General features: G+C 40.8%; 1 protein-coding gene and 1 pseudogene across 6 annotated transcripts in view; both read left to right on the forward strand.

Moving 5' to 3' along the window:
* Nucleotides 1-25,397, forward strand: part of LOC130488791 (protocadherin gamma-A12-like) — a 358,724-nt gene that overhangs the window by 118,172 nt on the left and 215,155 nt on the right. Inside the window, exon 1 of one of the 6 annotated variants that reach the window (XM_056862437.1) lies at nucleotides 11,180-13,600. The exons of 4 other annotated variants lie outside the window; for them this stretch is intronic. In XM_056862437.1, the coding sequence (XP_056718415.1) occupies nucleotides 11,180-13,600 (2,421 nt within the window). Of the gene's footprint in view, nucleotides 1-11,179; nucleotides 13,601-22,659; nucleotides 25,075-25,397 lie in introns of those variants that run through there. One more of the 6 variants, XM_056862443.1, reaches the window with a different exon arrangement.
* Nucleotides 1,301-10,703, forward strand: LOC130489190 (protocadherin gamma-B1-like; annotated as a pseudogene).

Consider the following 25,397-nt stretch of genomic DNA (forward strand, 5'->3'; position numbering starts at 1 on the left):
CTATCCTGCAGAAGAAGTTCAAAGGGAGACTCTAGTGTGAAATTACTGAATTAGACAGGAGTCTAGTGACATTTTATTCCAGCAAAACCATTTGTGGACTAGCATCCACTTTATCAAATGCTACCCTGCTATATTAGGGTTCATCAACAACTTTGACACCATCTCCCATGGACTCAAAAAGGACCTGGGATTCATCAGCCATCACTGTTATCAACCAGTTTAGGAAAACTGTGTGTGTGCCATATAAGGTTTTCAAGACTAGCGATGTTCAGAGGTGGTTTGCCATTGCCTGCCTCCACATGGGCTGAGAGAATTCTGAGAGAACTGTGACTTGCTCAAGCTCACCCAGGAGGCTTCATGTGGAAGAGTAGGGAATCGAACTCGGTTCTCCAGATTAGAGTCTGCCCCTCTTAACCACTACTGTGTTAATATAACGTGTTTGTGCTTAGGGTGCCACAAAAGTCTTGATCGTTTTAGCTTGAACAGACTAACATGGCTACTCATCTGGTAATAATATCTGTCCTTGACAAAAAAAAAAAGCAGATGGAAAGGAATCTGTGATAGGACAGAAAAGAAATTGAAGGGTAAGATCACAGTTACTACTCTGGAGCTTAGGTTCCTGATTTGTGCACCAGAAAATGTGGCAATTTCTCAGTATTTACTGAGACACCCTAGCTGAAAAATAGTTAAATGAAGTACATTAAAAATACATGGATGCCTGAAGCTGCCTTGTACTGAGGTGGAGGTCTTTTTAATTACCTACTGCCTGGTCATTTAACGAGAGATGCCAGGGATTGAACCTAGGACCTTCTGCATGCCACAGATGCACTACGACTGAACCATGGCCCCTCTCAGGACTGCTTCCCAAACAGTGCTTGTTCTTCTCAAATAAGGGAAACAACTCTAGTGGAAACACATGCTTTCGTATTGTGTTTATTCCTAACACAACAAAATATGATCACATTCATATCTAGGTCACTTTTCTATTCTATACTGACTGAGAAGGAAACCCTTGCAGTTCTCTGTCTCAGCCTCACAGTGTCACTGTTGACCAATACACTAGCCAGATAGGGGCTAGCATCCATGATGCTCTCTTCGGTGTCATTACTTCATCGGCAGTGTACAGATGAGGAAAACAGCACAAAGACAGAGCAGTTTTGCTGCAAAAAGAAAAACAGTTGTGTTCTGTGCAATTTAAACAGAAAGACCCTTTCTGAAATTTCTTTTGTTCTGTGGAGAATTTTATCTCAACCAAACAAGCTGGAAAATAAAGGAAACAGCCAATTTCTCAGGTATCTAGATGGAGAGAAGGCTCGGAGACAATGGCCAGGCACTTGGAAGGCAAGTACTGCTTCTCTTACTATTATTTTTCTCCTGCTGGGCTGCTTCAGATCAGATTCATTATTCAATCCCCAAGGAGCTGCCAAAAGGTTCTATTGTGGGGAATCTCACCAAAGATTTGGGACTGAATGCTGGAGAACTAGCAAATCGCAATTTGCATGTAGTGTCTTTGACTAACATGCAGTATTTCAGTGTCAATGGAGAAAATGGAAACCTCTATATAAATGACAGATAGGGAAGAAATTTGTGATGCAACTTCACTTTGCCTTATTAATTTTGAGATAGTGATTGAAAATCCTTTAAATTTTTTCCATGTAGCTATAATGATACAGGACATTAATGATAATGCACCACATTTCCTCAGTGACAATATCAACTTGGAAATCATTGACTCTACTGTCAGAAATACAAGCATGTCATAATATTGTGAGAGACAGCTGGTCTGTAAGAGCTGTCAAATACCTGTCAGATTAGCAGGATCTGGGCTGATGCAAGAGGCTGCAAGAGCCTGGAAGCAGCAGTATGAACTGGAGTAAACCAGAATTGGCCAGTAGGATGATGTAACGCTGTGGGTGTAACAGCAGGTGGCCTGATAGATATCTGGAGGTAGAAATGTATATAAGTAAGTAGAATGTAAAGCTCAGTGTTGGAGTATATGCCGGATGTATTGGTGGTCAGGAAGCTATTGTCGGGAGTGAGTGTCATTTTATAAACTAAGCACTTTTATAGTAGCTGGAGTCTGGTGAAGTGTTTTGAACCAACTGATAACCTGCTGGCTTCCGCGATAGGGTTATGGGCCCAGACTGGACCACTGTACCGCAGGTTTAAGTGTGGTGGCAGCCATTCAGTGTCCAAGACTTCCAGAGGCTACTGGTGCAGGAACTGAGCGAGGAAAATGGCACAGACGCTCATCCCCATGGACAAGCTCAACTCGGAGAACTACAGTGTGTGGTCGGTGAGGCTTGAGCAATACTTGAAACGGGAAGGCCTGTGGGAGGCTGTTGAGAGAGCTCTGGCAAATGCAGCAGATCGGGAAAGAGATAAAAAAAGCCCTCGCTAACATCATTTTGTCTGTCGGAGATGGTCAGCTTGTGTACGTGGCTGGAAAGGCAGAAGCAAAAGAGGCTTGGGATGCGTTACAAGCTGTTTATCTAAGAGACTCAGCTGGCACTATTTTAGCTCTGACTAGGAAGCTTTATAGATGCCATAAATCGGCAAGCACGTCTGCTTCGGAGCACCTCAGAACGTTGGCTGTTTTGTTTAGACAGCTGGAGCTGCGAGGAAAAAATTACTCAGCCGAAGACCGGGTGCATATCATGCTCGGGTCTTTAGACGAAAGCTTTGATATGCTGATAACAGCTTTGGAATGCATGTCTTCAGCGCAATTAACATTTGAATATGTCAGCGGGAGGATTCTGGAGGACGAAGAGTGCCGGCAGGAGGGGAGGAATCAGATGACCTCAGACAAGCAGAGATTGCCTCATCACATGGAAAGAGCAGCACCTCGTCCTTCTTCCATGACAGAAGCCCCGGAGCGTGAGTTCCATCCCAGGCAGAGAGGCCGCATACAGTCCACGCCGATGGCAACAGCCGAGCAGTGGAATCAACCCAGAGACGGGCAAGAGGTCTACTCAGCACAGAGTCCAGGGATGCAAGCGCGTGAGGGTAGCTGGAGGCAGCGGCAGAGCTACAAGCAAGAACCAGAGGAATGTTCTCTGTTTGCAAGGAAATGTTTTTCCTGTGGGAGCACATACCACCTAAAGAAAGACTGTCCTCAGCAGCAGAAGTAGCAGCAGCTTGAGAGACAGTTCCAGGGAGCTACATACACAGCCGTGGTGTTGGCAGAGACTGGAGATGGTGAGGAGTTATGGTTATTGGACTCTGGGGCCAGTAAAATATTTGTTAATGAGGTTTCATTGTTAACAAACCAAAAGCAGTCTACCAGAGCGCATGTTAGCCTAGCAGACGGGAAGCAATTGGAGGTAAAGTGTGAGGGAAGTCTTTATTTTCCTGAGTTAAATCACACATTCCAAGGTGTGCTGTGTGTCCCGTCCCTAGAGAACAATCTTCTAAGCGTTTCAGCATTGGTGAAAGCTGGGTTTGATGTAAACTTTGTAGGGAACTCCTGCCAGGTTGGCAAAGAAGGAGCTACATTGTTAAGTGCGAGGTTACAGCAAGATGTGTATGTGGTAGCCGGAGGGGCTAAAAAAGCCACAAGCACAGTTGGGGCTGTAAATGAAAATCCACACCCCAGTTGCATACATTTGCTACATAGAAAAATGGGTCATGCAAGTTTCTCAGTACTCCAGAAAACCCTAAGCTTGCTAGGGGAGGAGGATGTAAAAGTAAATAAATGCAGTAAGTTTCTGGACTGCACTGTCTGCAAGTCAGTAAAAAGCAGAAGACACCCAGTATCCAAGGAAAGCAACAGAGTGACAAACAAACCTTTGCAATTAATACATTTAGATCTCTGTGGCCCTTTTCCAGAGAGTGTTTCCAAGAATAGGTGGGCTCTTGTGATTGTGGATGATTTCACATGTTTTGGATGGGTGTATGTCCTAAAGCATAAAAGTGAAACAGCTCTGACAATCAAGTATTGGAATAGAAGGGTGGAGAGACAGTTAGGTCTCCAAGTGGTAAGCATACAATCAGACCGTGGGGGGGGGACCTATCCCAGGAACTAACTCGGTAGTTGGAGAGTAAGGGAATAGAACAGAGGTTGGCAAATCCCTATGTGCCTCAAGAAAACTCAATAGCTGAGAGGAGGATACAGTATCTCAAGTCAATGATGCAAGCTTTACTTGAGGATGCAAACTTAAAACCAAGGTTCTGGGCAGAATCAATCAAGGTTGCCAACTATCTAATAAACAAGGTATGGTCTTCTAGCATTGACAATATTCCCTATAAAGCTCTGTATAAAAGGAATCCATGCTTAAAGCACTTGAAGGTGTTTGGTGTCAAGGCTTGGGTAAACATTCCTCTGAAACATAGAAGGGTGGGAGGACATAAATCAAAACCATTAATCTTTTTGAGTTATCAAAATGCTGCCAAGTTGTACCGTTTTGCAGACCAGCACAACAGAGTAACCATAAGCAGATCTGCAAATTTCGGTGAGTCATTTAACTGGGCGAGGCTGCACGGCTCGGAGGAGCCTGATATGGTCTCATTACCAATAAATGAGCAGCTGGAAGCCAGTGATAACAGCATTTCTCCTAGAAGAAGCCCAGGGAGGGAGGCGGTGAAGTCAGAAACTCCAGAAGGAGAAAGGGCTGAGGAGCAAATAGTTAGAATTTCAAGCCTATAAGGTTTGGGTACGATGTGTGAAGCCTATAAGGTTTGGGTATGATGACTGTGAATGTGTAAATAATGTGCAAGCTATAGAGCCAAATAGCTATGATGAAGTAATGTCACTGGGAGAAACAGAACGGAATTTATGGCTGGAAGCCATGGACAGTGAAATAACTTCTTTAAATGAGCACAAGGTCGTCACACCCACTCAATTGCCAAAAGGTGAAAAAATAATAGGTTGCAGATGGGTTTTCAAACTGAAGAAATTAGCCGATGGCACTTTGAAAAGGAAGGCAAGACTAGTGTGCAAAGGCTATAGTCAACAAAAGCATCTTCATTATGGTGACGTTTTCAGTCCCACTGCAAAATGTGAAACAGTTAAAATGGCCTTGGCTATAGCAGGTTTGGAAGGGTTGGATGTGTTCCACTATGATATCCAAACAGCTTACTTAAATTCTCCACTGATAGAAACAGTCTACATGCCGCGAATACCTGGGTATGAATTAAAACAAGAGAACAAGGTTTTAAAGTTAAACAAAGCATTGTACGGGGTACACCAGTCGGCAAGGGAATGGAATAATTGCTTGACTGAAGCCATAAAGCAATTAGGTTTTGAGCAGTGTGTATCTGATGCATGTTTGTTTAAGAAATGCTCTGGATCAAAGACATGTTTTCTTCTTATTTATGTGGATGATATCTGTCTGGTAACAAACAATCAGGGTGATAAAGACTATTTTGAAGAGCAATTAAGCAGCCGCTTTAAACTGAAGTTTATGGGGCCAATAAGCAATTACCTAGGTGTGAAAGTAAGCAGAGACTCTGAAGGGATGTTTTCTTTGTCTCAAGCCGATAAGATAAAGCAGCTACTGGTGAAATTCAGTATGCAGGATTCAAACACAGTTGACACCCCTATGGTACCAGGTTATGGGAGCAATGAAGCAGAAGCACAATCGTGTGATAAAACAGAGTATCAATCTCTAGTAGGGAGTCTGCTATATCTTTCATGTTGGACTAGACCAGACATATTCCAGGCGGTTCATTGCCTAAGTAAAAAGAATATGAGTCCAAGTCAAAGTGATTGGAAGGCTGCAAAAAGAGTCTTAAGCTACCTAAAAGGATTAATAAATAACCAGTTGTGCCTAAATGCAAGTGAAGGAAACCTGTTTGGTTATGCAGATGCGTCTTGGGGAGATCAAGAAGGAGCAAAATCAACCTGAGGTTATATTCTGTATTTAGGAAAAGCTCCTATTCACTGGAGGTCACAAAAACAATCTTTTGTTGCACTAAGTACGTGTGAAGCAGAATTTAGTGCACTAAGCGAGACTGTAACCCAGGTAGAATGGTTTACATATTTGTTAAAAGAAATGAATGTAAAACTGCCAGTGATAATATATACTGACAATACAGCAGCCATGCAGCTAGGAAACGAGCAATGTTTCAAGAGCAGAAGTAAACATATCAGGATTAGATATGGAAATGTGGTAGATGCTGTAAATAAACAACATGTATGTATTATGTGATGTAAAAGTGAAAATAATGTGGCAGATCTGTTCACTAAGGTGGTAACTAGTGACAGATACAAACAACTAGTCAAAATATTATGAATGCTTGAGAAGGAGTGTCAGAAATATAAGCATGTCATAATATTGTGAGAGACAGCTGGTCAGTAAGAGCTGTCAAATATCTGTCAGATCAGCAGGATCTGGGCTAATACAAGAGGCTGCAAGAGCCTGGAAGCAGCAGTATGAACTGGAGTAAACCAGATATGGCCAGTAGGATGATGTAACGCTGTGGGTGTAACAGCAGATGGCCTGATAGATATCTGGAGGTAGAAATGTATATAAGTGAGTAGAATGTAAAGCTCAGTGTTGGAGTATATGCCGGATGTATTGGTGGTCGGGAAGCTATTGTTGGGAGTGAGTGTCGTTTTATACACTGAAAATAAACTAAGCACTTTTATAGTAGCTGGAGTCTGGTGAAGTGTTTTGGACCAACTGATAACCCGCTGGCTTCCGCGATATCTACTTCACCAGGTACCAGATTTCTCCTTGGGAAAGCTGAAGATCCTGACACTGGGATCAATTCTGTCCAAAATTACCAACTTAGCCAAAATCAGTATTTTACTTTGGATATTAACAAAAGTCAGGATGGAATAAATTTGCAGATTTAATACTGCAGAAACCACTAGATAGGGAAAGTGAACATGCTCTCCACTTGATCCTAACAGCTATGGATGGGGCAGAACCTAAAAAAACTGGGACCACCCATATATGGATTAATGTCACTGATGCCAATGATAATCCACCAGTCTTCACCCAAGATGTGTATAAAGTCAGGGTGAAAGAAAGTGCTCCAGTTGGGTCTTTTGTACTTCAGGTTATAGCCTCTGATAATGATGAAGGTTCATATGCCCAAATCAGGTATCAATACAGCATACCAATGAATGACCACCAAAAATTCAACCTGGATCCAGCCAGTGGCACAATTACACTTATAGGGCCCCTGGATTTTGAGGAGACCAAAGAATATATCATGACCGTTGCAGCAAAAGATGGAGGTGGCCAAGTGACACATTGCAAGGTTGAAATAGAGGTTCTTGATGAGAATGACAACATCCCAGAAGTGACTCTGGTTTCTTTGTTCAGCCCAGTCCCTGAAGATTCCCGTGCAGGAACCTTAATTGCTCTGATCAATGTACATGGCAAAGATACTGGTGGTAATGGAAAGGTTACTTGCTACTTATCAGATCATCAGCCCTTCAAGATTCTACCTTTTTCTAATAATTATTACAAACTCTTTTTAGACAGTCTACTGGACAGAGAAAGAACTCCAGAGTACAATATTACAGTCATTGCCATAGATGAAGGGAATCCCTCTCTGTCAACATACAAAAGCATCTCAGTACATATATCTGACATCAATGACAATTCCCCTACTTTTGAGAAATTTTCCTATACTATCCAGAAAACAATCCTTCAGGTGCTGCCATTTTCACTGTAAAAGCCTTAGATCCAGACATGGACCAAAACTCACAAATCACATATTCCATCCTCCACAGCAACATCAAGGAGCTCCCTATCTCTTCCTATATCTCCATTAACTCTGAGACTGGAGCTCTATATGCCCAGAGGTCCTTTGACTATGAACAGTTCTGAGAGTTCCAGCTTCAAGTGAAGGCCCAAGATGGTGGTTCTCCCCCTCTCAGCAGCAATGTCACCATGAGGGTGTTAATTCTGGATCGGCATGACAACAGCCCCCGGATCCTGTCCCCTTCACAAGAAGCCAAGGGCTCGACCTTGTTTGAGATGGTACTTCGTTCGGCTGAGGAAGGATATCTGGTAACTAAGGTGGTGGCTGTGGATGCTGATTCTGGACACAACGCCTGGCTTTCTTACCATGACATTTAAGCCACTGAACCAGGATTCTTCACTGTTGGTTCTTGCTGGACAGCAAGGGCATTTTTGGAGAAAGATGCTGCAAAACAGAAACTGATCATTTTGGTGAAGGATAACGGGCAACCACCTCTCTCAGTCACTGTGACACTGAACCTGGTGTTTGCTGAGAACTTTCAAGAGGCCCTTCCAGAAATGAAAACACAGTCCAACAGCCCTGACTATCAGTCTGATCTGCCGTTCTACCTGGTGCTGGCCTTGGCTTTGATGTCGTTCTTGTTCCTCCTTACGGTGATTCTGGCCATTCTGATGAAGCTTCGAAAATCAGGAAATCCCAATTTTCTGCAGTGTTTTGGTCCTATTCCTCATTCAAAGGCTGGAGCCATCTTCCTGCCAAATTTTGAGGATGGGACGTTGCCTTATTTATACCAGGTTTGTCTCTCTTCAGAATCCAGGAAAAATGAGTTTACTTTCCTGACACCCCATGTTCAGATTGCAGAGAACTTTATTTCTGGTGACAAATCTGGCGTGGAGTTCCCAAATAATGGAGGAGACAATTTGAATTCTGAGATGCAGAATTGTGACAAGGTAAGTTTCCATGTTGTGATTTTTTTCCCTTCACATGCACAATCCCTTTACCACATCAGAAATACTATAATGTGTTAATATGCTCGTACAGTTGATTTTACCTGAGAAAAGTATACTGGGAATGAATCAGATTAAATACATTAATAGTTGAAAACAATAAATTAAACCTCTTGGACTTTAATTTACATGTATGAGTGCATTCGTGTTTGAGGGTTTTTGCACGTTTTGAAGCTACATTGTTGAAACCAGGAGAATGAACGTACTTATTCAGTGTGGAGGTATTCTAGCAGCTATGTATGATCTGAGGACTGAAGCTTAAGTTACTTGATGTTAAAGAAAATATAGTGTATGGAGGATTCAGTTCCTCTCTTCCAATAAGAGTTTATTTAAGCAAAATATGGTGATGATGTTCATATTTTTTATTTTTCAAAGTCTCCTGTGGCTGTTTCATACATTTATTATTTGATGGCTTTAGCATCCCTTCCTACACAGTCTACTGCACAATGAGCCAGTGTTGTATACTAGTTACAGTGTTAGACTAAAATCTGGGAAATTCATGTTCAGATATCCACTCTGCCAAGAAGGTTGCTGGGTGATCTTGATCTAGTACTGCTTAACCTGCCTCATAGAGATGTTGTAAGGATAAAGTGTTGAAAGGAGAATCATGTGTTCTGCTCTGAACTTGGAGGAAGGGTAAGATAGAAATGTACTAGGCAGATAGACTCATAGTTTATGGATGTAGTCTTCGTATCTGTATTCATCTTTCTTCCCCTGTGAGGATATGGAAAGAACCACCTTATATTGAGGGGGGGACTGTGATTTATATATTTTAATGTTTCCAGCCTTGACTGACAGAGGCCGTCTCAGATTCTGTCTGCCTGAGAACTTTTAAATGGAGATGCCCATCATTGAACCAAGCAACTGACACTGAGCAGACTTGCTGATTTGAATTATAGTGCTATCTTATATAACCAGAATTTCATCATAAGAAATATCATAGAACTGGGAGGCAATCTACATGTTCAGATACTGCATATGAATATTATAGTCCTTCTGTGACTCTTCCACTACAGAACACAAGTACACATTTCAACACCTTGTCATAAAAAGATATATCAGAGCTTACATTTGCCCCTCACATACTAGTATTTCCCATACAGCATTTATTTTTTTCTGTTTGAGAATATTTAAGTATGTGATCCTGATCTGTATTTTGAAATGGTACTGTGGGCTGCTGTATGAACAGGCAGGCAGAAAAAAAAACCATTCTGAGAGTGGAATTCCATTTGTCTTTCTTTGGATCCAAACCATTTCTTTTTATTTAATCATAGCCTTTGTTCTTTATGTTTGGTGAAAATCTTTGTGTAAAGTGAATGACTGAACTACACTCAGCATTCATGAAGTAGACATTTAAAGGGTTTTTAAAGATCCATAGTCCTTAACATTGTGATCTTGCATTCCTTACCTAGAATCGTAGAGTTGGAAGGGGCCATACATGCCATCTAGTCAAACCCCTGCTCAATGCAGGATCAGCCTAAAGCTGAAGAATTTATTGTGTTTATTTATAACAATTTAATCCCTTCCCTTACATACCTTAGAACACTATGCGTGGTCTTATCCCCTGTTTATTCTTCCAAGCAATCCAGTCAGTAGGTTAGCTACTCCTTTTTAAAATACAAATCCCTGCCCTCCCCTTTCCCTAGTTGTCTGTGTAAATTGTTGGTTGGATGGCCATTCATAAACCTATTTTCTCCCCCACCCATACTCACCAAGAACAATATTCCAAGCCAAACAAACACTGTTGTGTGTTTAGTTTTGTTTTTAAGAAGGTGCCAAATATTTAACTAGGGTTCTGGTTTTTTTTTTTGCAAAGTCAAATCCGGCCTGAAATATTTGGAGACAGATGGTGGGAAGAAGTAGAGCTTGCTGGTCAGCAGAAAATCCCATACCTGCTTGGATAAAGAGTGATACCTATATATATCTGGTTCCATTTACTTATTTGGAAACAGTTGTGAGTTCTGGTGATCCATTGCATCTGTTATCTTCTATATTGCTGTTAACATAAAGGTAAAGAAGGAAAATGGAATTCTGTGATATCCGTTCTCTACTGGTAACATTATTGTAAAGATTAATTATTGTTCATAGAACTGACAACATAAACGCACCATCATCGTTTTTATAAAGCTAAAAATAGTGCACATATTGCATCTGAAAATTGTTTGTATAAGCATGAAAAAGGCAAGACAGCTTTCCCATGCTGTTCACTCAAAAATGAAGATATCCTTTGCAGTTTGCTGATTGATACTCTTAGTGTCGCTGTTAACCAATGTATTTCTCACAGAAGAGCTGGGAATCCTCTGAACGATGCTTCCTGCACTGTGATTCCTTAGTTTTATACTTCAGATTTCGGGAACGGCATAACAGAGACATCAAAATAGTTTTCCTGAAAGAAAGAAAAAACACCCTGAAACCAGGGGCAGGGTTTTATACTTCCTTACTGTTTATTTCCACTGGAGATTTGAAATTCCACAGCTAAACAAAACAAACCCAAAGAAAAGAAAGCAAGTGGAATGGATAACAGACACAAAGATGACACCAGATTGGTGAGAAGGCAAGTACACTTCCTTTTAGTAATTTCTTTGTTCTACAAGGCTGCTTCGGAGCAGGTTCGTTATTTGATTCCTGAGGAAATGGAAAAGGGTGCTGTTGTGGGGAATCTTGCCAAAGATTTGGGACTGAACACTGGAGAAATAGCATATAGCAATCTGCATGTCCTTGCTCTAGCCAAAAAGCAATATTTTGCTATTGGTGAAGAAAATGGAAATCTATATGTAAACAACAGGATTGATAGAGAGGAAATGTGTGGGGGAAATGCACTCTGCCATATCAGTTTTGAAGCTGTGGTTGAAAACCCTATGAATATTTTCTACATAAATGTGGAGATTCAGGACATTAATGATAATGCACCACATTTCTTAAATGGTGATATCAAGATAGAGGCAATTGAATCAACCTTACCAGGTACCATATTTCTCCTTGGGAAAGCTGAAGATCCTGATATTGGAATGAACTCTCTTAAAAATTATCAGCTTAACCAAAATAAGTATTTTGTTCTAGAAGTTAGAGAGGGAGAAGATGGAAGTAAATATGCTGAACTTGTGCTGAATAAACAGTTGGATCGGGAAAGTGAAAGCAGTTTCCATTTAACTCTCCTGGCTGTGGATGGAGGGAAGCCTGCCAAAACTGGGACAGCCAAAATTTTGATAAATGTAATTGATGCTAATGACAACCCACCTGTGTTCACTCAAAAAGTATATAAAGTCAGCTTGAAAGAAAGTACCCCCAAAGGATCTTCAGTGGTACAGGTAAAAGCCACTGACAGAGATGAAGGTTCCAATGCCCAGATCATCTATAGTTTTAGTACTATTGATAAAAGTGCTCACCAGAAATTCCACTTGCATCCACAGGATGGGACAATCACAGTTCTGAAGACATTGGACTTTGAAGAAACAGAGAAATATTCTGTAGCAGTAGAAGCAAAAGATGGAGGTGGATTAGTGGCTCAGTGTAATGTTGAAATAAAAATAATAGACGAGAATGATAATGCTCCAGAAATTCTTCTTGCCTCTTTATCCAATCCAGTATCTGAAGATTCTGTATCAGGAAGTCTGGTAGCACTTATCAATGTAAATGACAGAGATTTTGGAGAAAATGGAAAAATTACTTGCCATTTACAAGAGAATATCCCATTTCAAATTGTCTCAACATCTAATAACTACTATAAGTTGCTTACAGATGGTTCATTGGACAGGGAAAGCATCCCAGAATTTAACATCACAATCACAGCTACAGATAAAGGCACTCCCCCTCTCAGTACACACAAAACCATCTCAATAAATATTTCAGATATTAATGACAATCCTCCAGCTTTTGAGAACACTTACTACATTGCATATGTGCTGGAGAACAACCCTTCAGGCTCCTCCATCTTTAGAATCAAAGCCTCCGATCCGGATCAGAACCACAACTCAAAAATCGCTTACTCTGTCCTTAACAGCAACATCAAAGAGCTGCCTATCTCCTCTTATATCTCTGTTAACTCTGAAAATGGCATAATATATGCACAACGATCCTTTGACTATGAGCAATTCAGAGATTTTGAGGTACAAGTTCAGGCCCAAGATGGAGGCTCTCCTCCTCTCAGTAGCAATGTCACGGTGAAAGTGTTTATTCTGGACCAGAATGACAACAGCCCTCAGATCCTCTACCCTTCCAAAGGTGTGGAAGGCTCAGCCTTGTTTGAGATGATACCTCGTTCAGCTGATGCAGATTATCTGGTAACCAAGGTAGTAGCAGTGGATGCTGACTCTGGACACAATGCCTGGCTCTCCTACCACCTGCTTCAGGCCACTGAGCCAGGGCTCTTCACAATTGGACACCATACGGGTGAGATCAGAACATCCCGAACTTTTTTTGAAAGAGATGCTGTGAAGCAGAGGATGGTCGTCTTAGTGAAGGATAATGGACACCCATCACTATCTGCTACGGTGACACTGAACCTGGTGTTTGCTGAGAACTTCCAGGAGGCCCTTCCAGAAATGAAAAACCAATTCAGCAGTCCTGATTATCAATCTGATCTGCAGTTCTACCTGGTGCTGGCCTTGGCTTTGATCTCATTCTTGTTCCTCTTGACGGTGATTCTGGCCATTCTGATGAAGCTTCGAAAATCAGGCAATCCCAAGTTCCTGCCATGTTTTGGTCCTGTCCCCCATTCAAACAACACTATCATATTTCCTCCCAACTATGAAGAGGGGACATTGCCTTATTCTTATCAGCTTTGCTTATCATCTGAATCCCGGATACAGGAATATACTTTTCCAACAACCAGTGTTCAAACAACAGAGAACATTTCTTTTCAGAATCAATCTGAGGCACTTTTGACAGCCAATGAGGGAAATAGCCTTAATTGTGAGATGGATAAATCTGATATGGTAAGTTTTTTTTGAACAGTACCTTTATTCTCTAAACATTTTACATTGTCATTGGAGGTGAATCATTACAAGGCTGAGACTAAAATCTCCATATAGATAGCATATGTATTTTTATTTCTTCTTCCCTAAATTGATCTTAACTACATCTCGTTTCTCTCATTGCTTCAACTTTATTGGGTATTTATTGTGATTTTAATGCTTCAGAGTAACCCCACTGTTATTAAAGTAAACGTCTATAAAGGTGTATCTATTCTCCTTTGCATGTATAAAAGAGTGTCAGGGTGGGTGGAGAAACGGATCCCACTATGGAATTGAGACATGCAGAGCTTTAATCTGATATATTTTTAAAGTTTTAATCTGATATATTTAATATTATTGTTTTGTTGTTATTATATGTCTTTATATAATACACATCAAGTATTCTGAGTAACCTAGGCTTGCCAGCCTCCAGGTGGTGGCTGGAGATCTCTCGCTATTACAACTGATCTCCAGGTGACAGAGATCAGTTCACTTGGATAAAATGGCCACTTTGGAAGGTGGACTCTATGGCATTATACCCCAATGAAGGTCCTCCCCTCTTCAAACCCTGCCCTCCTCAGGGCTCACCCCCAAAATCTCCAGGTATTTTCCAGCCCAGAGCTGGCAACCCTAGAGTAACCCCATACCTGAGCTCCTTGGAAGAAGGGCATGATAAAATGTTACCAGTTTCCTTTTAACATTTGTCTCTAGCTTTTAGGGCACAAGAATTGCTGCCTCAAGGTGGGTCCACATGTGATTCTCATATTATAGACTGAGGATTGAGACATTCTTTAGTGAACTTCTGGTTGAGGTTCAATTTGAACCTGGAATTCCACATCTCAAACTTTAGCCACTACATGACAGAATGTAACTGTATTGCATAAACTGTGTGCCATAATAATTTCCAAAGTACATAAGGAGGTAGAAAGTTATTAAGTAAATCTGGCCAAAACTGGAGTAACGTTTTTTCACATGAAACAGCAAGATTTATCTCAGCAAAACTGGCTATTTAAGATGAAATCAAGCAATAAATGTGTAACCTGTTTAGCTGTACGGTGCTTTGGTGTTAAGCTCAGCAACAACCTTGTGGACCATTATAGAAACAACTTTAAAGTGATCTTAGCTGAGATGAAAAATAGATTTGATTTGTGGACATGATACAGACATTTGTTACTCATACTAAAGATGAAGATTCCTAACTATTCCAACCTTTCAAAGACTTTTCTTGGCCAGGCATAATGCCTTACCTTATTAGGCAGATTCTTAGACAGTCCAATCGATCAGAGAGTGTGCCCATGTGGAAAGGCAAAGACAGAAACACCCATTTTTTTATTCAGCTGTGATTTATATTCTTCTTTAAGATAATCTTTTATCACTTTATTGATTTCACACTTTCCTGTTTGTTCTCATGATTACCATTTAATAATTTATCTGCTGTCTGGTAAAGATAAGGCTGTTACTCTATCTGTAATTACTAACAGATGCCTTGAAGATATGCTGAAAGTTATAACCAAGTTACGCCTAAATGGTCATCTGCATACAGTTGCTCTTTTTGAGCTAGAACTGGAATTCCAATGCCCATGCAGTTGAACAGGTATACTTGCAAATGGCTCTGAAAACCTTCCCATAGGCAAGTATAATTAGGCCATAGGCAAGTATAATTAGGCCATTTTAAAAAAAATTGCAGAATGGCCTTCATTTAAGGAAGTACACAAATTTGGAAGAAACAATCATGGGTGAATGCAGTCATTTATTTTAAAGAATACATTGTCCACAACGTAGGCTTGGATAATGGGAAAAAGATCTAGGACATACAGTTCCCAATGAGGTTTGGAAATCTATACTTACAAGTGGGCCTAAATTCACAATTTCCTCACAGTTTAAAGAAAATCTATTGAAAAAGTTATATGTGTAGCATTTATCCCCCTAGAGGCTAGCAAAAATTTATAGGAACTTCTCTGATTTATGTTGGTATTTGAAACTTCCAAGGGCTGGCTTTTGGTAGACTTGTACACATGCAAAAAATACTGGCAATCGCTTGAAGATGCAGTGAAGTTTGGTTTGAGAGCTGAGTTTCCTCTCTCAGCTGAAGTTGTGTTAAATTATTTACCAGTGTTTTTTAAAAAAGTACTATTATTCTGTACCTAATAAAGGTAGCTAGAATTGTTTTTGCAAGGCACTGGGGACAAGAATCAGCCCCAAAAAATTGAAGAATGGGTAGGAAAAACTAAAGAGACTTATCAGGTGGTCAAATTGATGGCCTTGAGAAATAGAAAAGACAGCAGATTGAGTTAATTTGGAAACAAATTATTCAAAAACTGAGTCATTTCACCATATAAGGTATTTATTTAATGTTTCCTGTTATGTGTGCAAAATAAATCTTTAAATAAATCAAATTTAAAAAAAAGTTTACCAAGTACAGAAAGGAAACCTCAGGTTAAGTCAAACTTATATATGCAATCCACACAGAGAAAATGATAATTTAAAAATGGGATATTTGATTAAGATTTACTGTGCAATCCTAAACAGTTATTTAGTGGACTTCATTCAACTTGAACATGTGTAACTCTGCGTAAGGTGGTCCTGACAATGAAGAAAATTAAAACTGTTTCTATCAAACAGATCAATGTAATTATTCCTTTTTTCCCCTCATCAGTGGTTCCATTTGCCTGCAAGTAGCTTGTGTCCAGTAGTTTCTACAAGAGGTGAAAAATGTCTAATATCTTTGTAACTTCATGTTTTTTGTCCCCCCAAAATTAAGACAAGATCATGGACTAAAACCAATATATCTGAGTCATTAGATCTGATTTCCACAATTGTTGGGCAAATAGTGAAACAAATCCTTAATTACTCCACTATCATGGGGACAAAGGCATATCTCTTGACTGGGTCTGAGGTGATGTCTTCCTGGAACTATTGTTGTCATGGTGTGAAATTGATAAGCTACAAATGCACATCTAAAGAGAAAATATTAGACAAATTCACAGAGGTAGATCCATTAGTTGTTATTAGTGAATGATGTGAATGGAAATACCATGTTCAGAGGCGGCGTGCCTTTGAACGCCAGCTCCTGTGAATAAAATAACAGAGAAAGGATATTTATTGCCGTCACTCTCCACTTTTGGACTTTGTGGAAGAATCTGGCTGCCCACTGCTGGAAACAGATGTTGAACTATATAGATCCGTGGTCCGGCAGTGCTTTCGTTGTGGTTTTTTATGTTATATAGAATAAGAAATCCAAAGTATGTCTATTTTTTTTTTATTTTTTAATCATAAACCAAATTTGGAGGAATTAATTTGAGCAAATTGAAACACTGTAGTCAATTTTTGGGTATATGATGTCTGATCTGGACAGAGAGATGTTAATAGGTCTTGCTTGTTTAATGTTTAGTAAATTATTTGACACTTTGCCTAGGGTTGCTGTGTGGGAGCTTTGCGGGAGTGTGGCTGAGGGCGGTGATCCACACGAGTACAATGTGTTGACGTAACCCAGGTTTACCTGAAAGTGATGCAAACACTCTAGCAATCTCCCCTCCAAACTATATGGTTTCCATAGAGATTGGGGGGGGTGCTAGAGTGTCCGCATCACTTCCTAGTAAATCCGGAAGTGACATCATTGTGCCGGGCATGCGGATGGCCGCCCCCCCTCTGCTGGCCCTCTTCTGCCAGTTGGCCAGCTGAGGGTCAGTGGGCAGCCCAGTCAGTTGTCGGGCAATTGCCTGCCAATACTGAGCAATTTGCAAGCCTAACCTTGCTCCATAAGAAATTGTTTCTTAAACAGAAAAAAGTTCTATCCAGATATACATGGTGAGGTGGGTAACGCACTGGTTAATAAGAAGACGCAGTGAATTAGCTAAGATTTGACTTTCAAGGAACAGACAAGATAATAATTGAATAATCGAATACTTCAGGACTGTATCCCCGACACCTTTGTTACTGACATTCAGTGGTGGCCTGTAAAGTGGTTCTCTGGCAGAAGGAAGGTAAATTGTTTTACCAGCAAGCTTTGAGAAGTAGGAATGTATTTAGAGGGTTGCTTGGATTGGGCAGTGATTGAAGCAATTTGGGGTGCAGGATTTCTCTCTTGGAACTGATATGGAGTAATGGATCTGCTGCTCTGTAGGAACACCTCTTTGTATGCTCAACTTGTACATTTGTAAATAAAGCAAATATTACAAAAATGCCTACATCTGTAGGACTTTCTAATCTAGAGTAAACCAAACATTGAAGCTCCTCTCCTGGATTTTCTCATCACTCAGAAAAGTAGGGAGGAGGTTGTATCTACCACCTACTTTTAGGATGGCATTTTCTTGCAGAGGAACCATGTTCAGAAGTGATTGAGCTAGAGTTGAGGCAATAGCAGTAACACGCCTAGCACAAATGGAGGCTTTGAAGCATGTGAAAAATATTAACACCATGCTACAAAATATGGGCAAAATCACTTTGAGAATGCTGCATCAAATCATGGTTGATCAATAATGTTCAGGATGAATTAATTTAGGGTGAAACATGTACAAAGATGTGTGCAAAAGACTGCTCTATTCAGCTTGGAAAAGGGGGTTATAAGACTGTCATAACCCTTAGAGGCTCCAGTCCAGATCTCCGTGTGAACTCCAAAGCCTGCATGTTGCAGTCTTACCTTCTACTGAATTGTATGGCAGCTCTACTAGCACAAAAGGATGCTCATACAGAGCAGTCCACTGAACTGATCTGAAGAAAGGGGCTTTTGGGTGTGGGAGGTCTATGTTAGACTGCAAATGTTGTGGAGGAGATATCATACTTTAATACTCCTGCCCAAGAGCTTTGCTCCTCTATCTACACCACTCTCAGCTGCCACCCATTTCCCCTTGGACCCTTATGCCTAGAATTCCATCCCAGAATCTCTCTCTCTTTCTCTTCTTCTTCCTTCAAGTCTCTCAAGAGCCACCTTTTCCAAAGCTATTATTTATTTATTTATTATTTAAAACAATTTCATGCTGTCTTTCCACCTGATTAGGTTCTTCAAGGTGGTGAGCGTGAAAACATTCAAATGTGTTAACATTAAAACAACATTTGAAAAATATAAAGTAATATATATTATATAATAATATATATATGTAAGTTCAATAAAAACAAATAAGCATACACCACCAAAACCAGGGAAGAGGGCCAATAACAATTATTGGGGTATTGGGTATATTAGTATTGATAATATTATAGAATAATTATTATTGATATTCATTACAATAAAGAGAGGTTAAAGAAGGCTTTGACCTGATATCTCTAGATTGGATGTTCATAACTGTTGTTAGAAAATAGAATAAGGGTTTGGAACTATTAGATATGTAAAAATGTTGTAATCAATTTCTTTGAAGTGTTGCCAGTTCAGGACTGGGCTGGCAAATTAACAAAGGACATCTTCCAGTTCCTTTTTTTCCTGTCTTTTGTGTTCAGGGATTCTTTTACCCGGCATGTGTTTGATTTCTCTCCCCCACCCCCCATCCTGTAGCACCTCAGAGAATATCAGAGAGGTAATACTAAGAAGTTGCACCCAATTTCCAGAATCCAGGACAGGCTTCACCACACGTAAACCCACTGAAATTAACAGACTGAAGCATTTTTAACAGTGTGTTGGATAGTAGATGATATATTTTGTTGGGAGATGCTTTCATGTGTATGTTTTACTTTTGGCTAATCTCATTAATTTCTGTTGTTTAAAAGCAGATACTGTATCTCGAGATCATAAGAAATTTGCCTTTCATTGTAATACAGTGAGGGGGGAAAGTATTTGATCCCCTGCTAAATTTGCCCGTTTGCCCTCTGACGAAGAAATGACCAGTCCATAATTTTAATGGTAGGTTTATTGTAGCTGTGAGAGAAAGAATAACAACAGGAAAAACCCCAGAAACCCAGAAGACAAAATTCAGAGATTGATGTGCATTATAATGAGTGAAATAAGTATTTGATACCCTATCAACCAGCCAGGTTAGGGTTAGGGTTAGGATTCTGCTGTCGACAGAAGCAATCAATCCATCAGATTACAAACTAGCCACCATGACCAAGACCAAAGAGCTGTCCAAGGATGTCAGGGACAAGATTGTAGACCTCCACAAGGCTGGACTGGGCTACAAGACTATTGCCAAGTAGCTTGGTGAGAAGGTGACAACCCTAACCCTAACTTTCAACCTCCCTCGGTCTGGGGCTCCATGCAAGATCTCATCTCGTGGAGTTGCAATGATCATGAGAATGGTGATGAAGCAGCCCAGAACTACACGGGGGGAACTTGTCAATGATCTCAGGGCAGCTGGGACCATAGTCAGCATGAAAACAGTTGGTAACACACTACGCCGTGAAGGACTGAGATCTTGCAGAGCCCGCAAGGTCCCCTTGCTCAAGACAGCACATGTACAGGCCCGTCTGCAGTTTGCCAATGCACATCTGAATGACCCAGAGGAGAACTGGGTGAAAGGGTTGTGGTTAGATGAGACCAAAATCGAGCTCTTTGGCATCAACTCAACTCGCCGTGTTTGGAGGAGGAGGAATGCTGCCTATGACACCAAGAACACCATCCCCACCGTCAAACATGGAGGGGGACATATTATGCTTTGGGGGTGTTTTTCTGCTAAGGGGACAGGACACCTTCACCGCATCAAAGGGACGATGGATGTATCGTCAAATCTTGGGTGAGCACCTCTTTCCCTCAGCCAGGGCATTGAAAATGGGTCGAGGATGGGTATTCCAGCATGACAATGACCCAAAACAAATGGCCAAGGCAATAAAGGAGTGGCTCAAGAAGAAGCACATTAAGGTCCTGGAGTGGCCTAGCCAGTCTCCAGACCTTAATCCCATTGAAAATCTGTGGAGGGAGCTGAAGGTTCGAGTAGCTACACATCAGCCTCGAAATCTTACTGACTTGGAGAGGATCTGCAAAGAGGAGTGGGACAAAATACCTCCTGAGATGTGTGCAAACCTGGTGGCCTCCTACAAGAAATGCCTGACCTCTGTAATTGCCAACAAGGGTTTTGCCACCAAGTACTAAGTCATCTTTTGCAAAGGGATCAAATACTTATTTCACTCATTATAATGCACATCAATCTCTGACTTTTGTCTTCTGGGTGTCTGGGGTTTTTTCTGCTGTTATTCTGTCTCTCACAACTACAATAAACCTACCATTAAAATTATGGGCTGGTCATTTCTTCGTCAGAGGGCAAACGGGCAAATTCAGCAGGGGATCAAATACTTTTTTCCCCTCACTGTATATGCTTGTTTTTTTTTGCTTGGCTTTTCTGAAATAAATTTATCCTTGGGTACTTTTCCACATGGCATCTTTTTTTCTACTTGGGGATCTTTGGTTGCAAGGAAGAAGTCTTGGTGAGGGGATTGTCCTCCTTGTGGCATATGGTGGTAGATTGGACTAAATAAATTGTCAATCCTTCCATCTCAGTGATTTTTGATTCTGTGTTTGTCTACCAGTTGAAAAGAAATGGTGCTGGGAGTTTCCATGGGGGTGGTGTATTTGCCATGTACTAATATTATACATGTACCTCTCCCATTGTGGATAGGTAACAATGAATAACATTTACACTATATAAATCTGTGAGACATGTTAATAGCACTTCAGTTTTACAAGAACTCAACATTTTATTAAATTAAAATTCATTTGACGTTAAGCTATTAGAAAACTGATTTATTCTAATGCCTATATTACTACCTCATCGCACCTGGCATTTACCAGATTGTGAAGGTGAATCTTGTATTCTAGTATTTTTCTTCTGCGATCTTATATCTAAAGTATATCCTTGTGTAACCCTTTTCTTCTAAACCTCTTCTAAACTTCCAGGGAAGGATGTTTCTGGAAGGCAATTAATTGAAGATTCTGTCATTGGTTAATACCACTTGAGAGATGGAAAATTTCTCTAAATTACATCTGTGTAGTTTAAATTAAATGTATATTTCATCCTCAGATGCTTCAGTGAATAAAAATGGCGAATATTCTCCTTTCTTAGATCCTTCTTGATCTTGCAAAAACTGACAGTATATCTCCCACACCTTCTTGTCCATCTTAGTGCTTGGCCACAGTGCCCTCTCCTTCCAGGAGCACTTATCAGATGCACATACAGAGTCATTTGCACAAGAATCAGCAGTCACTCCGCACAGAGTCACTTCAGGAACCACCAAAACAAATGTTCCATCAGTCATCTTTGGTCTCATTTGCAGAGCAATGTCAGTGATCTGGTCAGTGGTAAACCTATAACTGGTGTGATCATGTGGGAGCTCACATAATCAAATTCTGCTCCATACCTCCCCCCAAAAATCTTCCAGATAGAAAAGCAGACATCAGAAAATCTTCCATAGGGAGACTCTGTTTATTCTGCTTCACTATAGTTTGTTTCATTAGAAGAGCTATTTCTGCGCTACAGGAGATCTGTGGTCAGATAAGAAGTCTGATATGCTGTGAGATTATAACTGGGTATATAGTGAGCTTTTCTGAACTCATCATGGAAATAACTGGTACTATTGTCAATGCCCCATGCCAGAGGAACTAGAAAGAAAAAATAATGGGATCACAGCGGGATATTTGTTGTTTCCCCTGTATGAATCTTAGGATCCTGTTACAGAAACAAATTCTTTTCAGAGGATATCACAATACTTGCATTAAAATAGACAAGACATGGACAGAGGAAATGAACTGTTATGACAACAGAAGATTTCTAATGTTTTCCCCCCTAAGATCAAATCTAGTTTTGGTTTTTTTGCAAGGAAGAAAGCAACTCTTGCAGTTCTCTGTTTAAACCTCAGAATGTCACTGTTGGCCAACATGGCAGCCCAAAAGTGGCTGATGCATCCTTAGAGTATGATTGCTTCAACAATGCTGTATCGATCAGGGAAACTGCAGAGCACAGGGACACAACAATCCTGTGGACAAATTAAAACAAAACCAGGGATGGTCTGTCAAAATTAAGCTCCAAGGCAAATTTTTCCTTCTTGTGATTTACTGCACTCAGAAGAGAATTTCATCTGATCTGCAAAAAAAAGGAGACTGCTCATTTATCAGAAGCTGTATGGAGAGAAGGCACAGAAAAAATGTCCCGGCACTCAAAAGGCAAGTACTGCTTCTGTCTTTATTGTCTTTGTGCTGCTGGGCTGCTTCAGAGCCAGTTCGGTATTCAGTGCCTGAAGAGATGCCGAAGGGTTCTATTGTGGGGAATCTCGCCAAAGATTTGGGACTGAATGCCAGAGAACTAGCTAAACGCAATCTGCATGCTATCTCTGTGACTAAAATGCAGTATTTCAGTATCAGTGCTGAAAATGGAAACCTCTATGTGAATGACAGAATAGATAGGGAGGGAATTTGTGGCAAAAATCCACTTTGCCTTGTGAATTTTGAGGCGGTGATAGAAAACCCTCTCAATGTTTTCCACATAACTGTGGCAATTCAGGACATTAATGATCATGCACCACATTTCCTCAGTGATAACATCCACTTGGAAACAAGTGAATTCACTTCACTGGGCACCAGATTTCTCCTTGGGAAAGCTGAAGATCCTGACATTGGAAGGAACTCTGTGCAGAATTATCAGCTCAGTCTCAATCAGTATTTTACCTTGGAAATTAAAGACAGTGAAGATGGAAATAAATTTGCAGATTTAATCTTAGAAAAACCACTGGATCGGGAGAAAGAACAAAGTGTTCAATTGATCCTAACAGCCCTGGATGGGGGTGAACCTATAAAATCTGGTACCACTCAGATATGGGTTAATGTCACTGATGCCAATGACAACCCTCCCATCTTTACTCAAGACTCCTATAAAGTCAGTTTATGGGAAAAAGCTCCTCTTGGGTCTTCTGTACTCCAGGTTGTAGCTACTGATTATGATGATGGTACAAATGCCCAGATCAGGTACCATTTTAGTAACATAGCAGCAAATGGCCAACAGAAATTCAGCCTGGATCCAGTCAATGGCACAATCACTCTTGTGGGGCTGTTGGACTTTGAAGAAACAAATGAATATACGATGACAGTTGCAGCAAAAGATGGTGGAGGGCTGGTAACTCATTGCAAAGTTGATATAAGGGTTCTTGATGAGAATGACAACTCCCCGGAAGTAAGTGTAGCCTCTCTGTTCAGCCCTGTACCTGAAGATTCTATTTCTGGAACTCTTATTGCTCTTATCAATGTAAATGACAAAGATACTGGGGATAATGGTAAAGTTACTTGCAGTATGCAGAATGATTTGCCCTTTAAAATTCTATCTTCATCTAATAATTTCTATAAACTCATATTAGTCAGACCTCTGGACAGAGAAAAAACTCCAGGCTACAATATCACAATCACTGCTACTGACCAAGGGACACCTCCACTCTCCACACATAAAACCATCTCACTACTTATTTCCGATATCAATGACAATGGCCCTTCTTTTGAGAAATCTTCCTACACCATCTATGTGCCAGAAAACAATCCTTCAGGAGCTTCCATATTCACTGTCAAAGCCTTGGACCCAGACGTGGATCAAAACTCTCAAATCACATATTCCATCCTCCACAGTAACATCAAGGAGCTCCCCATCTCTTCATATATTTCCATTAACTCTGAGACTGGAGCTCTCTATGCCCAGAGGTCCTTTGACTATGAACAGTTCCGAGAGTTCCAGCTTCAAGTGAAGGCCCAAGATGGTGGCTCGCCCCCTCTCAGCAGCAATGTCACCGTGAGGGTGTTCATTCTGGATCAGAATGACAACAGCCCCCGGATCCTGTCCCCTTCACAAGAAGCCAAGGGCTCAGCCTTGTTTGAGATGGTACCACGTTCGGCTGAGGAAGGGTATCTGGTAACAAAGGTGGTGGCCGTTGATGCTGATTCTGGACACAATGCCTGGCTTTCCTACCATGTCATTCAAGCCACTGAACCAGGATTCTTCACTGTTGGTTCTCACACTGGTGAGATCAGGACATCAAGGGCCTTTGTGGAGAAAGATGCTGCAAAACAGAAACTGGTCATTTTGGTGAAGGATAACGGGCAGCCGTCTCTCTCGGCGACTGTGACGCTGAACCTGGTGTTTGCTGAGAACTTCCAGGAGGCCCTTCCAGAAATGAAAGACCAGTCCAGCATCCCAGACTATCAGTCTGATCTGCAGTTCTATCTGGTGCTGGCCTTGGTTTTGATGTCGTTCTTGTTCCTCTTGACAGTGATTCTGGCTGTTCTGATGAAGCTTCGAAAATCAGGGAACCCCAAATTCCTGCAGTGTTTTGCTCCTGTTCCCCATTCAAATGCTGGTGCCATCTTCCCCCCAAATTTTGAAGATGGGACTTTGCCTTATTCCTACCAGCTATGTCTGTCCTCAGAATCCCGGAAGAATGAGTTCACTTTTCTGACCCCCAATATTCAGATTGCAGAGAATGTTCTTTGCAGCAATAAGTCTGATGTCACAGGTGACGGAGGACACTATTCAAATTCTAAGTTGGAAGACAGTGACAAGGTAAGGTTCCTTTTCAGGATTTTTTTTTTTACTCTTAGTAACTCTTTACAGCAACTGAAATGGAAATATTTGATTTAGTAGTGTGGTTCTCATTTTGGGAAATTCTCTTCAGAAAAAAGGTTGGTTTGGCCATGTTTTATCACATTCATTAAGTGGCCTGTGTTTTTGTTCCACTTGACGTATTTGCTCAATGAATGAAGCCAGGAATTTGGAGCCATTATTCTTCTGTAGCTCTGCTGTTGCAAGACTTTTCTAGCAATGGTGTGGTGAAGCTGGGTTGGATTGACATTAAAAGATATAGTCTAGTCTTTAAATGATTTTTG

Source organism: Euleptes europaea, chromosome 17 (assembly GCF_029931775.1).
Source record: "Euleptes europaea isolate rEulEur1 chromosome 17, rEulEur1.hap1, whole genome shotgun sequence".
Classification (NCBI taxonomy): domain Eukaryota; kingdom Metazoa; phylum Chordata; class Lepidosauria; order Squamata; family Sphaerodactylidae; genus Euleptes; species Euleptes europaea.